This window comes from Canis lupus, chromosome 34 (assembly GCF_048164855.1).
Source record: "Canis lupus baileyi chromosome 34, mCanLup2.hap1, whole genome shotgun sequence".
NCBI lineage: Eukaryota > Metazoa > Chordata > Mammalia > Carnivora > Canidae > Canis > Canis lupus.
Window position 1 is genome coordinate 15856677 of NC_132871.1, and position 17400 is coordinate 15874076.

General features: G+C 39.9%; 1 protein-coding gene across 13 annotated transcripts in view; it reads right to left on the reverse strand.

The window, feature by feature from the left end:
- MYO3B (myosin IIIB) overlaps positions 1–17400 on the reverse strand; it is a 425769-nt gene that overhangs the window by 228360 nt on the left and 180009 nt on the right. For all 13 annotated transcript variants that reach the window (XR_012023941.1, XR_012023944.1, XR_012023942.1 and 10 more), the window contains 8 exons: positions 14841–14939; positions 14357–14471; positions 7120–7246; positions 6138–6348; positions 5171–5318; positions 3775–3928; positions 2584–2672; positions 738–867 (listed from right to left, as the gene is read on the reverse strand). Coding sequence is in view for 9 of the 13 variants with exons in the window: in XM_072811357.1 (XP_072667458.1) it covers positions 738–867; positions 2584–2672; positions 3775–3928; positions 5171–5318; positions 6138–6348; positions 7120–7246; positions 14357–14471; positions 14841–14939 (1073 nt within the window). In the remaining 4 variants the exon portion in view is untranslated. The remainder of the gene's footprint in view (positions 1–737; positions 868–2583; positions 2673–3774; positions 3929–5170; positions 5319–6137; positions 6349–7119; positions 7247–14356; positions 14472–14840; positions 14940–17400) is intronic.

Here is a 17400-nt window from a genome sequence, read left to right on the forward strand (position 1 = left end):
TCTGCCTCTCTCTCTCTCTGTGTGACTATCATAAATAAATTTTTTAAAAAATTAAAAAAAAAAAAGAATGGGAATCTATTTGGCAAAACAGCAAAGACAGGGAAGTTCGGTTCTTTGGCCCTGATTTCCTGCTTCTAATCCTGAGAACTGACTGAGCAGCTTAACAAAAGCCATTAAGCAGAAGATGACTGTGAGTGGGCAAAGGCCAAGCAGGTAGGCCAGTGATGATGGACCTATTCTAAGTTGGTCAAGAGAGTGGGGGGTGGGGTGGGGTCACTGACTGGGTAGTGAATTGGACCAGGTGATTTCTGAGGACCCCATGACTGGACGACCATTGGATTTACCACATTCCTTTCACTTAGAATCGAATGTGAACAGAAATAATCTTCCCAAAAATTCTAGGTAAACTGAGACCACTGTAGAGGGCTTAGCATGAATTAATGATAATATACGGTTTTATAACTGGAAGAATGAAAAGAGGCAAGCAGAGAAAATGAGAAGTCTGAGTTAATGCTATAAAAGTATCTCTGTGTTATATATACACTAATGTTGTACAATTAAATTGCAAAAGAAAATATCACTTTCCTTTTCTTGAATTTAGTTGAATAGACCTTCACCCCTGCTTAAAGTTAAAAATGGTAGTAGTGTAGCCCTGAAAGTACTCAGATACTAACAAGAAAACTCCAGCAGTGCTTGTAGAAGCATCAGATCCAGGGAGGTCAGGGGGTTCCAAGTACCTGTTTTGGTCAAGGGAATTGAGAAGAGTTGCTGCAGAAGCTTGTTTTCTGACGTTCTCAGGACTACAACCACATCAGCAGGGAGAGTGTCTTTGTTTTTCTCAAGAACCCCAGAAGCATCGTATAATACCTGCAACATGAATAGCAAATAGCAAACTAGCCAGTATCATCCATTGCTGGTGACACTGGAAAAGCTGTCTGAGGTTAGTCATTAATCGACCAATGTAGAGAAATTATCTTGACACAGCCACGCTTTTAAATCCAGACCATGAGATAAGGAGGAAAAAACTGTAATTTTTGACAGGCCAATTTATCTTAACTTCTTGGTCAGGTGCTTTTTGAGGAATAGAGGCATATCAAAGATACATCACGTGAGAATAACTATGAAAATAGACTGAGCACTATATATTGGCCACTATGCGGAAAGCACCCACCTTATGAGGTAAATACTATTACTATCTCCATTTTACTGGTGGGCAAACAGAGGCTTAACAAGAAGCTGAAATGATATGCTCATGGTCACATATTTCACAAGTAGCAGGCAGGTTTCCAAACCCAGGCAGTCTGGGCTCCGTGCTCATCATCAACTGTACTCTTGCTGCTCCCGAAGGCATTCACAACATGTGAGTGATCACTTAGGGATGCAGAGTCATTTTCAGTTCTCACAACAGAAGGGATCCAGGTCAGAGGAATTTTAAGGAACATTCCAGAGAAATAATGAATTCAGGAAAGGGCACTGAGCCCACAAAGAAAACGATCTTGTTTTTCCCCTTAAAATCAAGGAAGGAGAAAAGGGAGAAAGGGAATATGGGTGAACAGGAAATCGGTATAAAAAGACAGAGAGACAGGGAGGTGCAAGGAAGAGGACAGGAATGGGAGGTGGAGATCAGGATAGATGCGGGTATCCCAGACATGGGGGACATTAACATATGGTCAGACATCAGTGCTGAGGTGGTCTGAAATAGTTAAAAATTGAGTTGCAATTTCAACAAAGATTCAAAACAGATACTATACGCTATGTGGGGAGAAACACAATCTTCTTTGCTTATATTAGAACTGCCTTTCAACCAACCTCCAGTCAGGTAAAATTAATTTCAACACCATGATATGAATATAAAAAAACAACTTCAACAAATCTTAAATGAACAAAATCCCAAATGCCTTTTGTTGGACTCCTACCCTGTTTGTGGGACCCAGGTCCTCAGCAGACCCCACCAGAACCAATGAGCTATGATTCCAACGACTCCTTTGAGAGTAACTCTGAGCAAAGAGCTATTGGCTGCAGAACCAGAGAATTTCCTAAATTAGTCACTCCTCTGCTTCAGGAACTTGAAATGAAACTGAGGCATAAATTAAGAAAGATGGAAATTTCAGTTAGTGTTATACAAGTTTAACATCAAAGAGAATTTTTTCCCTTTTTATCTAGACAGTTTTGGTGCCCTGTAGCCACATATAGTTAAAGTGCTAAAAACTGAGCCCCACTATGATATTAACCCTCCTCTGTTAACCTGCACATTTCCAAGGGACTTCAGAATATACACATTGTCCACTAACCACTGCAAACGCTACACTGTATCTTCTCTCTGGAGAGCTGTCACTTCTAGGACAAACCTCAGGTGAGAAGCAGATGGAAGCTCCATAGCCACCCCAGCAAGAAACTGCTTTTTTACCAGGGGCGACTTTCTGTGAGCAGAACCACTGAGAAAGTTTGGGAATTATGATTAGGTGTTCAGAAGAATTAAAAAGAGAAAGAAATCTTCAAGCAATTTTGTGAGCAGCACAGACAGGGTAGTATGAACACTTACCCCTTGTCAAATTCAGGCCTAGTAAATCACACTTGCCTTACCTTTCCAGCATAGTGCAGAATGCCAAAGCATAGCTCCACCCCTTTGGGCCTCCAGAAGTATTTGCATCGTAGATTATCTTCAAATTTATCTGCGTGGATTTTCATGTGTAAAAGTTACAATGAGAACTGTTTGCTTCTTCAAACAAAGAGGTGCTCCTTGAGCCAGGAGTAACCCAGAGTAAGGGTTTTCAGGGCAGCCTGATACTATCATCATACGTACAACAGAGGAGAAAAATGCTCCATTGAAATGGGCTTACAATCAAGTCTTCATTTACTTGTTTTGTGTTGTCTTTAGTATCAGGCTATACCCTAAGATCTCTTGTTCTGTTCTAAGAACTCCCAGCATGGACACTGATGACACCAGAACTCTAGCCAATTAGCTTAAGAACCATGAAGATCCCATGGAAGGCAAACAACCCTGGTATAAACCTATCACGGCAACTTCTGATTACTTTGTAGGTAAAAGGAAACCACTGAGGGTGACAATTTTAACTCCTAGAAGTGAATCTTTCCCACCAATCAAGTTCCTATCAGGGGAAAAGGCTTGAAACTTTCTGTTCCACCCTGTGCTAAGCACTAAAGGGATACAAAGATTATTGGGGTTTTGTTGCCCTAAATATCTCACAATCTAAGTAAGGGATGGGATTGTATGCAACACTGAAGATTAGAGAAGAAGGTCAAGAGGAACAAGGATAGAGGATTGGGGGGCCATTAGTGTCAGGAGGAAGTGTCTTATCGGCATCTTATAGACAATAGTAACCTAATGAAAAGGTGGCTTTAGAAAGACTAAATTAGCTGGGACGTCTAGGGTAGAGGGGATAAGCAAGAAGCTAGAAGCCAGGAAACCAGAAGGGTCTTCTATACAAATTTAGACTAGAAATGGATGGGATCCAAGCAGAGATATGAGAGAAGGGTATGAAAAAGGAGGGGAAGCAAGCATTGGTTATAGGAAATAAGGGAGCTGAAGGTATAAAAATGATAGGAAATAGGCAGCAATAGGAAAGTGAGGAGGGTTTGGTGATGAGTTTTCTTTAAGACAAAGATCTATCAGGACATTTGCTGACAATTTCAATTCATTAAAAACAGGGTCTACACTTGCATAAACTACCAAGTGGCCAAAATACCGATTTACAATACCAACGAACCAAGTTCTCTCCTGAGTGTACTATGCCTTTCCCAAGAGACACTTACCAACCAGGGTCTGATCAGTTGCTTGGGGAAATCGACTTTCCTCATCCAAAAGCGCAAGCAGTCCCAGAGGTTTCTGGAGGAACATGTCCAAGAGTGGGCGATTGTCCTCATACATCACAAGTGTAGCATCAATGCCCTCATTCTGATATTCCATCTGGAGGAAAATGGATTGTGAATCTCTTTAAGCCCAAAACTGGTCTACATAGCACCAGGCTGCTTTGGCACGTGCCTTCTATAGCCTTACAACACTGACTGTGGAATACAGGCAGTTTTATGTGTGTAGTCAAAGATTCTCCTGATACAACACTGCTAAAACTTTGGGTTTAAGTCTGACCCATAGGCAACCTGCGGCAGGCAGCTGAAGCCAGCAAAAGAAGGGCCAGTGCTGTCTTCCAAAAACCAACTTGGGAAGTCATAATTTAGAAACTGACATCGAATAGAAAGGAAGCTGAAAAAGTTATTTTAGTGATAAATAAAACATGGCTTAAACCAGGAAAAAAAAGCAGACTTCTACATTCTAGGATTCTGCAAGGGAATCAGACTGCAAAACTAGAAAACTCCAGACTTCCCAGGGAAATAAATGCAAGGAGCCCTGAGTGAAAGGAGGTCAAATTTTGTGCAGAGTGGGAGGGGAGAGGAGGGTGATACAGATTTATCCAATTCCACTGAAAAAAAACAATACAGATTTTCTTCCTGTTTTTGTGTTTATGTAATCACAGTACAGCGTGTGTGTCTTCACTAAAGCAAAGGCTCAGTCAGAATGTTTTATTGCTGCACTACTTCATACAGGATAGTCTTGGGTTTGGGACAGAAATTGGGGTGGAAGGGGAAGGTCCCCTAGCCTTTGGGCCCATCAGCTTCACATCTTGTTTTACTTACCATTAAACTCATTGCAGAATGACTTCCATTTGGAGAAAACCAAGAACATAGTTTACTCCTGCCCTGGAGACATACCCCCTTCCAAGTTACTGTGGGAACTGGTGTGCAGGAGATGAGGGTGGGGGGGGGGGGTGGAGATGCCCTATTTGGGAGTTAAGAACGAGAACCTGTGCCCTGATTAAAGATCATCCTGTGTCATTTTGGACACAATCATGGATGTTTTTTGTTAAATAAAGTAGAAGAGAATGTAATAATTTGGACAGTGTGCGTGAAATAGTTTGGAAGCAATATTTAAATAACTAGCTTGTCATCAGCTCCACTCAAGTGAGGAAATGTAACTTTCCACAGAAATCAGGACTTTTTTCAGGCTAACTTTAGGCTATTTATTTTGACAGGACTGCTTCTTTGGTGGATTTTCCTTAGAATCTGTTAGCCTAAGAGGGTTTCTGCTTCAAATTGTGAGCAGCTTGCAGACACCTTCCCCATCAGATTTAATCACTTCAGAGTTCACTATTACCTGCTCAAGAGCGAAAACATGCTGGTTGAAATAGTACTGGATTTGCTCATTGGCGATGTTTATGCAGAGCTGTTCAAATGAATTTCTCCCAAAGTTCTCAAATCCAAAAATATCCAAAATCCCCACATTCATACCATCATCTGCACTACTGCATGGGAGTAAAGAAAAAAATCTTTTAGTGGAAGAAACATTTATCTCAGGATGATGAAAATATGTGTGTCCACATGTTTACCAATATATGTACCCACTTATGGAAAGCAGCATTCAGCTGCCTCTAAGAGAAGAAATAGTTTGTGTTTTAAGTCATTCATTCCTTCAATCTTTCAACAGTAGTTCCAACTTTTTTTTTTTGTTTTTAAGCAGTAGAACCCTTTAAAATCTCCCTCAGAAGTTCCATAGAGAGAGATATTAGAGAGGAGGTACTCTGTTCGAAAAGACTAGAACTGCTGCCCATTCATTCTTCTACCTTCCCACCCATTAGGCTTAATTGGAAGAATACGATTTAGAATTTGTTGTTGTTCATTTTCCCACAATATAGAGACCACTAATGCTTAGGAAAGAAAAGTCAGTAGCAGCAGCAGCAATAATACTATAAGATATGGTGCTTTAAAACTTTTCATGAGATGTCTCATTCTAAAAACACTATGAGGAGGAATATTAATTACTCTCATTTTACAGATGAGAAAACTATGACTTGGAATATGGGTCTGGTCAAACTGTAGAGCTTAAATGCAAACCCAGTATGCCCAGCTCCTGGACAAGCCTGTTCTCTTAAACACTACATATTATGGCTCAGTCATGTGATTCTTCCATTCTCCTAGATCCCATTCTCCTTTTAAAGGAAAAGACCTCAGAGCTTCACCAAAGGAAACTCAGGAGAGGACCAAACACTTCCTCTTGCAAACTCTAAGAGACACCATGATCGCTGACAGCTCTCCCAAGGCCTCTGCTTCCCAAGGGAACTTGCCATATGTTTTTGTCTGGCTGCAGGAGTGTATTGATGCGATTTACAATCCAACTGAAGAGCCTCCCATACAGGGCTTTGGACATGGCATCTCGGACATCCGCAGCCCTGTCGACAGTATTGGCACGGATGATGGTTTCACCGCGGGTGACCACACAGTGTGAGATAAGGGCCTCTTGGAGTTCTTCGGGGCTGATGCAGAGAACAGAGGCAGCTGCAATAAAGAGTAAGGATGATACAGAGAATACAGTCACCCATTCATCCTTTCATTCATTCAGCCAGCATTGACTCAACATCTACGATGTGCCAAGTTCTATTCAGGCACTTCAGATGCAAAGGTAAACAAGCCAGGTCCCTAACCCCAAGAAGTATCCAGACAGACACAGTATCCCCCAAACACTCTGAAAGCTCTTCACAGGCATTTGATGAGAAAAAGTGAGAGAAGATAGTCTTTGGTCAAATAGCTGGGGATTATATTCAAGAGCCAGGAAGCACACGAGTTTATTAAAAACAGTAAAAGATGCTGCATTTTAACACAACGGGTGTTTATTTAAATCACTTTTTTTTTTTGAACTCAGGATTCTCATTCCTGTGTCACCATTATTAGCTATAAAACTTTAGAAATAAACAGGTGCCTGACTATCCCTTGCAGATGCTGATTTAGTGGATTCAGACAGGGATCCACCTCTTGTATTTTTTTTTTTTCGAAAAATTATAGATGATTTTCAAAAGTAGCCAGTGTTGACACCATGGCCCAAAGCTATCTGTCATGGAATTCTTTTCTGCAGAGCACTTATTTGCAGTTCATGAAAAGAACACTGATGTTCTACAAGACATCCTTTGGGAAATCATAGTTAGTAAAAACACCCAGAGCCGGCAGAGGGACCAGCCACAGCTGCACTATATTTTACAGCATCTTTAGAAACTACCAAAGTCAAAGACACATGCATTTTGATTACACAATGCACAGACATCAAACAATTACCATTTTCCAAAGCTTCAGCATTGGGGACCTCACTTTTGTCAGTTTGATGCTGAGAGGAAATAGCTGCAAACTCAATGTTTCCAATATTCAAAATTCCAGCCAAAATTCTATACACTGAGTGCACCTCCTGAAAAGGACAGCAAGAACCATTTTGGTCATTGCCAATCAAACCAACAAACCAATAGCACTGGTAGTTATCCACCAAAATCCAACATCCTCCTATCCTGGGCACACAAACAAATTTCCAAACCTCCCCTGCAGTTAGGCACTGGAACTAAATTCTCAACAAAGAAGCAAGTAGAATGATATGAGTGACTTCGGAGTCCAGCCTTATAGAAGCAAGCATGCCTCCTCCATGCTTTTTCCCCCATTATTGCCAGCTGAACCTCCCAACAACCCAGTCTCAGCTATGCAGGACTAGGATTCCTAAGACCAATGCTACATGGAACAAAGTTGTACTGCAACATGAACCTCTTACTCTGAAATGCTTCCATAAGAACAATTGATCTTTGTTCTTTAAGCCACTTATCCATTTATTCTAACTAAAACCAGCTTCTAAATTCAGGTATGTTCTTTTTTTCAAAATAAGAAAGCAGAGGTTTCCTTAACCACTTTTGAATATAGCTTTTATGAAATAGTTATCAAGGCATTCACTGATGGTTCACTGAACATTTTGAAGTTCAATAAAGGAATATGTAATTATGAATGAGGTCAGGAAATATTCAGACTCACTAGAAATTATCTGTGATATTGTGATATAATAACACATATTTGGTCTTCATACCAATTTCCAGCACAAGAGCTAAACAACCCCTGGAATTATAAGTGACAGGTGTTAAAGGAGTATCCTCTGTTATTCTTAATACCTTCAACCATAACTGAGTCTGTGCCACTGAGGTAACTCTTAAAGAATATGGCCGGGGGATGCCTGGGTGGCTCAGCGGTTGAGCGTCTGCCTTTGGCCCAGGGAGTGGTCCCGGGATCTGGGATCGAGTCCCACATTGGGTTTCTTGTAGGGAGCCTGCTTCTCCCTCTGCCTCTCTCTCTCTTTCTCTCTCTCTCATGAATAAATAAATAAAATCTTTAAAAAAAAAAAAAAAAAAAGAATATGGCCGGTTGCTAGAGAGACCACACATGTGATTAAAGGGTTGGAATTTTTAGCTGAATCCTTCCAGGGAGGGGAGCCTTCTGGAAATTGAGTTAATCACCAACTGACAATAATTTAATCATTTATGCTTATGTAACAGAGCCTCCATTAATATCTCTAATTGGGATGCCTAGGTGGCACAGCGGCTGGGCGGTTGCCTTTGGCTCAGGTCATGATCCTGGGATCTGGGATTGAGTTCTTCAATAGGCTTCCATGAAGAGCCTGCTTCTCCCTTTGCCTATTTCTCTGCCTCTCTGTCTCCCATGAATAAATAAATAAATATTTAAAAATAAATAAATAAAACCTCTAATTGATGAAGTTCAGAATACCTCTGGGTTGTGAGAGGTGGTACCCCCCCACCCTTCCCCATTACCTTGCCCTATGCATCTCTTCCATTTGGTTGTTCCTGGGTTGTATCCTTTATAATAAACCAGTAAGTAAACTGTTTTCCCAAGTTTTGAGTCTTTTTATCCAATGATCAAATTTGGGGTCTTGGGACCCAAGATCTCCCACTTTGTAACTGCTTGGTTAGTAGGTGAACCCTAGGATTTGCAATTTGTGTCTGAAGTGGGGGCAGTCTTGTGGAACTGAGCCCCTAACCTGTGTGATCTGATGTTAATTCTAGGTAAACAGTATCAGAAGTAAACTGAATTATAGGAGAATTGGTTGGTGTGAGGAGAAAAAAAACTCCATGCATTTGATGTCAGAAGTACTGTGAGTAAAAATAGATAACCTAAGTCCTTTTTTATATTGAAAGTTAAATAGATAAGTAGCATTAACACTAAAAAAAAAAAATAAAGTATATTTATTTAAACCTATGCATTTCCTATAGGTGAGACAAATACATAGCCAGGAAACTTCTGCATCTTATGCCTATAGATAGAGAAAGCTACTTCCACAAAAAAATACTCAGGTGAGAAACTTGATTTAGTACTATCCATAGCAGCAAACTAGTAGGAACTGTCATTAGACCATTGGTGAAGCATTGTTCCCAAAGTGAGCCTTCCTGTGAACATTATTCAGTAAAGCTGACAACTGAACAGACTGTAATAGTGACATCTGCTGGATACCTGATAATGCTACAAAGACAAATGAGGATTTTAAACCAGGCTTCTACTATAAATACTGTTCTTCAAACTTCTAAATCAAAGGCAAGAGGTCATGTTTTTGATGTCAAAAATTACTGTTTTAATCATACAACTTAAGACTGGCTAAGGAGAACATCTACCAAATGGGTTTTCTGGGGCTGGTGTGGATTTAACATGACAGCACTTCATTACCTTAATCAATAAAATGTGAGGCTCAAAAATGCAACAAACAAGCAACTTCCCAGAGGGTAAACAGAAACTACAGCAGTGAGCTCTGTATCTGTTCTTTCTATCCCCAGTTCTCTCAAAAAGTTACCTAAACTCTCAATATTCTTAGAAAAGAAATGTATTTCCTCTAATTAAAACACACATTTACACCCTATTATATCAGTATAAGCCATGAAACTTCCCAAAATAGAGCTTCCAGGCATTTCACCACTAGGGAGATTATCCCCAAAGGAAATGGCAGTTCTCCCCTGGTTGTTTCTCTGGCAATATTCTCTTCAGCACAATGCTCAGACATTTCCTCTTTTAAAAAAGAAAACTACCCATGACCTTCAGGGAAAACTTTGGGGTTCAAACACCATAAATGACTGAAGTTCATGATAGGCTGGGATACCCTTCCTTGGTTCAGAAAGGGAACTTGAGAAAGGTGTCCAATGTTGACCTCATTATGGAGGAATTAGACGTAGGGTACTCTTTATGTGACATTTCTAGGCCATTCCACCTCTTTTAGTCCTATCCTTGTATTAATTAGCTTTTCCTTTCTGGGCTAGGAACCTACATCTACCTTTTTTGTTCAAGTCAACACATCACCCATACAATCATGGTAGAGGACAATCAGTAGTGTGTTCACCTGTGGGGTTACACCTCCCTCCCCAGAACTTCTTGATCAAGTCTCTTCTTTTCTCCCTATAGCTAGTCTGAGGATTTTCACCTTCCTCATTTTGCTCATTTCCTCTTGCCTGATTTCCAGCTATGCAGTCTTTTCTGGCATCCCTGATTTTACTACCAAATCCTACTATGATGCTCTTTCTTTTTATTTATTATGTTTCCAACTTTCTCTATGAAAAAACAAAATAAGCTCATTCAGGACAGGAAATACTATCAAGAAAATTAACGACTCCTCCAGCTGGCTTCCCAATTCATTTTCACCATCAGCAGAAGTGGGGAAGAAAGAGGCTTTCTCCATCCCATACAGGATGTATATGGTCTTTGCTTCTTTTTTTTTCTCAGAAAACACTCCTTTCACTGATGCAGGTATTCTCTCAATAAAGTTGAGGATAAGCAGAAAATTGAAAAGGTCCTTGGTTTTCTGTTAGCCTGGAGCTAATTTAAGGAAGTTGCTCCTAGCCTGGTTCATAAGCATCTCATGGTAGTGGTTTTCCGGGCACCTTCCTAGGAATTGACTTGCCCTCTCAGTATATCTTTACCTTGTTTACTTTTTATAAGCCTCTAAGTTTTGGTTTTTGTTTTTAACCAGTTGTGCTCCAAGCACCACATAAGGCCCAATAACGAGCCTTCTCCCTTATGGGCTCTATTCCAACACCTTTCTTCAGTTCCTTTCCAGAGGCTCACAATATTTGTATCCTGAAAGCCAATGATTGGTTGAAAAATACCTGAGAGGGGAGGTATATCAATCATGCATCAATATAGTGTAAAAAGAAGTCAATGTAAGTCCTACTGTCATTAAGGTATTGGAAATCCCTAACTTACATTTTAACATATAACCCTTCAGTCTCTCTTCAGCAATATTCTCCCAAATTCATAATCTAACTTGAAGAAATGGAAAAAATTTTGCCCTAATCTCAAAGCCTTCTCCCTAACCTCTTCATCAAGGGATATGCAGTAAATATCCAATGTTGACCATCATGCAGATAATCTGCCAAAAATGTTTTCACATAGTATTAAATATAAATATGTTATGGTAATTCTTATCCCAGTAAGACAAGCATAATATTAAACAAAAATGGTATGGTTTGACTCAAAAAATAGGACTCCAAAGGCATGGATCTTCATAAAAGGGTTTTAGGTACAACATCACCCCACCCCCATCCCTGCCCAATCCTCTGCAAGGAATCATCATTGTTAGTGGAAGTCTCCTTCTACCAGGGAGGTTTCTTTAGAATAAAGTCAGGGTCAAGTGTTCTTTCAGATACTTTTGGCAGGTGTCCCAGAATTAAAATTCATGCTCCTGACTCCACACTAAGGTTCCCTACTCATAAAATTTTGCTATAAGAGTTTGGGTCAATCTAAAGATTACTATATGAAGGTTCCTGCAGGAAACTAATGACATTATAAGAAAGGAAGGTGACCATAATTTTCATTAAATTGACCAGTTCATTTATGCCCTGTCTAGAAATGTCCCTCAGATAAACTTAATAGTTCTGATACATCAGTTATTTGGCATCTGCCCCAACTACATTCAACTAAATCTTTCTGAATTTAGTCAAACTACCCTGAATTTATAAAATGAATTGAATGAATTCAGCAAAAATAGGCTATTGAGATACAAAGATATAACCAAAGAATTTAGGGTCAGAGGAATAAAAGCTAGTCTCTTCCTTCCATTTCCAAAGGTGCTGACATAAGTTGGTTTATTTCCAATTTGAACTGTTTACGGGACATGGTGAACATAGATGCATATACATATAATTACATTTTGGTTATTCATTTGACAGTCCAGATCAGGCACAAATTAATTATGTTTACTACCTATTACATTTCTTTCTGTTCATATTTATTCATGCAGTCATCCATTTCTACCCTACTTTTTTTCCACAAGGGTTAGAGATGGCATGGCTTATTTCAATGACACATACTTAGCATATTTAATTTGTTTTGTTTTTAATTTATTTTTAAAAAATATTTTATTTATTTTTTCATGAGAGACACACAGAGAGAGGCAGAGACATAGGCAGAGGGAGAAGCAGGCTCCTCACAGGAAGCCCTATGCAGGACTTGATCTCCAGACCGGGATTACACCCTGAGCTGAAGGCAGAAGCTCAACCACTGAGTCACGCAGGCATCCCCTGATTTTGTTATCTTAAAACAGCATCTGTTTATTACTTGCAGTACCTTTCTATTATAGAACAGGGCCATTATATACCTTCTTTTAGAACTAGGATCAATCTCTTTACGGTATTTTATAACCATCCTTATATTCATCAAAAGCAAAATATTATAGTTTTAAAGATTTTATTTGCTTTAGAGAAAGAGAATATGCATGTACACAAGTGAGAAGGGAAGGGAGAGGGAGAGAATCTCAAGCAGACTCCACAATGACCTTAGGGCCTGACATGGGGCTTGATCCCATGACCCTGAGATCATGACCTGAGCCAAAACAAAGAGTCAGATGCTTAACTGAGTCACCCAAGCGCCCCCAAAACAATATATTATTAACCTTATGGCTAATTCTTCTCTATTGTTCTTGTACCCTTTTAAGGTAGCATGCCCCTAAAACACTTTGGCATGACCCAGGTGACTTTAAATCACTCTACTGCCATCTCCACCACGCTTGGACTCTTCTGGTGATGCATCTTGATAATAACCAGCTCCATAAATTAATAACCATAAAGGACCTTTAATAAGGTTGGAACCTGTTTAATTGCTTTCCTCTAAGGAGCCAAGGGATATAGAGTTCTGTTTTTATCTGACCTTTGGGATTTTCCATTGTCTGTCAGTCTAAAGTCAGTGGGAGGCCAACTCCAACTGAGAAAATTAACAGCTGGCTAGAAAAAGAAAGGTATTATTATTATGACTAAAATCAGCCATGCTGGGGAGGGAAGGGCTGGACAAACTCATTAGATTACAGAAGCAATCCTTTACCCAGAGTGGCTGTCCCAGGGTAACTGGAGTGCCTTGTAATCTAATCCCTTAAGATTTAATACTCTCACCTAACTCCTAATCATTCACCACCTTTTGTTGAAAAAGCAAAAGAATTTGTGTATTTTGCCAAATTGATGGCATGAAGCCCAGAAACTATGACATAAATGTATCACAGAATCATATTTGAACCTAGAGTTATAAATATCTTCTGTCACTCCTGGCATATATATAATAGAGACAGCCTGTATCTAGTGAGATAAGAGTAGTACAGTACTTAGAGCTAGAGGTAATAATGTGCATCTGTATACCACGGAGAAGGAAGTGACTGCAAGAAAGTTGAAGGGGCTTAAATTAATTTGTTTTGGTACGCGAGGAGCTACTTGCATAAATAATTTCTGTAGCTGGGTGTAACCTACATATCCCTATATTTCTACTACGCAATTCACTTCGTTATCATAGCTGTAGTGAACTGACTACAATAGTAACAATTTGCAGGCACATGGCATTTACAACAGTATTTCTGCTTTAAAATTCACCTGTACATCTTGTTAAAATTCAAATTCTGGTTCAGCTGAGATGTATGTGAAAGTCTCAAGCCTGTATTTTTCTCTTTTAGAGAGAGGGAGGGCGAGGAGGAGAGGAGGGAGAGAAAATCTTATGCAGGCTCCAACCCAGCGCAGAGCCTGGTGTAGGACTCCATCCCATGACCCTGAGATCCCGACCTGAACCAAAATCAAGAGTCAGACATTTAACTGACTGAACCACCCTGGCGCCACCCCCTTTTATTTTTCTTGAGACCTGCATATCTTTTTCTTTTTTAAAAAATATTTATTTATTTGAGAAAGTATGTGTGGTACAGGAAGGGGCAGAGGGAGAGAGACAATCTCAAGCAAACTTCCCACTAAATGCAAGCCCAATGTGGAGCTTGACCTCATGACCCTACGATATTGAAAAGAGCTAAAACCAAAAGTTGGACACATAACTGACTGAGCCATCCAAGTGCCCTAACTAGCTTCCACGTCCTCTGAGCATGCTTTGAGGCAAGAACTTACATATGATCAGATGACATGTGAAAAGAGAGCATCTTCTTCCGAGTTGTAACATACACATCTTTACTCACACTGACCCAAGAATATTAACCCTGGAGTTTCTTTTTCTTTTGACAATCACTTACCTTGTCAGTGAACCCTATAGTCCTGAAGCAATGCTGAATTGCTTCAAATTGTCTTCTGTAAGACTCCTTGGAAGTTATGTTGTGTATCACCCTTCCAGTTCCATCAGCTATATACCTAAATGGAGTATGACCAAATACAATGAGCACTGACTTGGCAAATAGCCCTCCAAATACCAGGGCATCACTGGGCTCCTTCCTTACAAGGGCATTTCCCTTTCAATCTAATGCTCAAGTGGAATAATGGTGCACACGGCTGAGTAAAATGACTACAGTTAAGTTTCTGAACATTCCAGAAAATGAAAATGCTGAGATGTAGTTCCTGCCATCTCTTCCTGGATACTTCAACTTAAGAGACTATCAGTGCCCAGTTAGGAAAAAAAGTTCCATTTATTTCTAAGTTTTCTCCATGGCTAGTTACACATTCATTAAAAGTCAACAACTAAATAAATAGATCAATCAATCAACTAAAATCCCTGATACTTACCTAGGAGGTTTTTCCTCAGGAAGTCTAAACTCAGAAAGTTTCCTCTGGTGATAAAGACCAGCATAAATATAGTAAAATATGTGAAAATTTTTCTCTCCCCTGAAAAAAGGGGAAAGAAGATATTAATAACATTCTTTCCCCATTTCAAGTAATTTATAGCCTTTCCTTCCTGTGAAAAATATTATCCTATAGCAAATTTGCATTTTCAAATATGCAAATTAAATATGCCACATCCCAATTACAGAATAGTAATAGTGATAGGATTAGTAGAGTAATTGTCACAGTGTCACATGATTGCACACACTTAACTTTCCACAGAAGGAGGTTTTAGAGAATGGAACATTCATACATAACAGCTCAGGTTACACATGTTTACAGATCTTTCTAGTATAGTCCAAGTGACTATGTGTCTGTGCCACATGCTTTCTGTTTGGAGTCTGTGTGACTTAAGAGACAGTGATATCTGGCTTAGAGAGATATCGGGCAATCTCCCTACTTTTAGAGCCCCAGACAGGAAGAGTTAGGAAGCAGAACTGGTCCCAGAGCTGAGGTTTCCACTCTTCCAAATCTGTATTCTTTTAAAGCAATATCCACCATCCCCTAGTATCCTGCTGTCCACCCTTTTATAGGTCACTGTGGCCATGGTCCTTTCAGATATGTGCTCCTCTAAATGTGGTCTATGGCCTGTTGTTAGCCTATGATGAGATAAGGAACTCAAAGTACATGTCTAGACATTTTATAGCAAATGACATTGCCATAATATCCAAGAATATAATAATTTTTTGACAATTCATTATGTTTTATAAGGTATTAGTTTACAACGGATTGCGAATTTTTTTAACTGGTCCTACAGCATAGACAGTTTAAAAAGCCCTGTTCTGGATCCCTTTCCTTCCTCAGAGGAGGATAGTCTCTTCTGTTGTTACCCCGGGATTTGGCAAATCCTCACCCTGGCGGATTCAGCTCTGTGGAATGAAATCTTTCTACTTATTCTTTGTTCCCTTCTGCGACATGGGCCCCACTCTTTTCTTCAGTTTCTCCTGGGTATCTTGGTTTTCCTTTGGCCATTTATCCTGTCAACGCTCTTCTAGTATATTTTTATTCCTGCCCTGTATCCTAGATGCCTCTCCTTGCCATTTCTCACTCATTTGTTCCCTTAACTAATAAATTTACCAAGTGCCAGTCATGGTGGGCACTGCACCAGATGATACAGGGATACAGGTCTAAGAGGATTCATGCCCTATGGAGTTTTTCTTCTAGTGACAGACTGAGAAGAAACAAAGAAACTTGTGATGTGGGCTTTGAAACAAACACAAGGCTGAGATGAAGAATAATGTTGGGAGATGAGGGCTATTTATGTCAAGTCAGAAGGACTCTCTAAGGAAATAACACTTAAGCCAAACACTGAAACATGAGTGGGGGCTGGGAGGAGCTACAGAAAGAAAGGGAAAAAGCATTCCAAAGACAGGGAGCAATATATACACAAGGGCTCACATAGAACAACAACAAAAAATGCTAGTGAGAAGGGCTGGGCAGGTAGGCAGGGCCAGCCCACCTCAAGCCTTGTCAGGCCATAATGAGGACTTTGTTGATTAAGTAATTAGAATTCTTTGCAGCATTTTAAACTGGAACCACGGTGAACTATAAGTGCATGACATGAGTAGGTCCGTATTTAACCAGGTGCATTTTAGCTGCAGGATGAGGACTAGACTCTAAGAAGGATAGATGCAGAAAGATCAATTAGGAGATCCAGGTGAGAAAGCAAGTAACTTGGATAGGTAGCAATGATAGTGATAATGGAGAACAAGAGTAAGCTTAAAGATATATTTGGAGGAACAAGTAAAAGAACATCCTGAGAGAATGAATGAAGGTGGTGAGGGAAAGAGGTCTGGAGTCTACCTCCTAGGTATCTAACCTGAGCATGCAGGGATGAGGGCATAATTTTAAGACAGTAAAGCCCCTTCAGGGCTTTATGAATCAGTATGCCTAGTACAAATATCACTTATTTTTTTTAACTCTGATAAATGTGCAGGCTTCAGCTGGACCCATCTTGGTCTTGCCTTCTTATAGTTTTTTTTTTGCAGATTTCCCTAGTTCTCAATTCTTTTGAACACTGCCTACCAATACCCATTCCTTAGCATAAATTAGATTTAGTTTTCATCCCTGTATCTATCAGGTTTGGCTAGGTTTTGTTGCAATAACAAACATCCCAAAGATCTTAGTGGCTTAACTCAACTTAGTGGTTACTTCTTGCTCAGAATACATGTCCCACTGAGGATCAGCAAAGGGAAGGGGGTGAACTCATCAATGTCACTCATGGGCCCAGGCTGATACAGTAGCCACCATCTTACACTTTGCCAGAGGGTCTTGCCATTGTTCATTTCCCATAACTGGTCATATGACCACATTCACAACCTCAGAGTACCTAAAAGGATAATTCTACATGTGCCTAAAAGGGAGCAGACTGAAAGGGTTAGGTGAACAGGACCTGCACAAGTCCCTATTTTCTCCCCTCATTCAATATTTCCAGTTTATTTTACCTCATTACTGCTATCATATT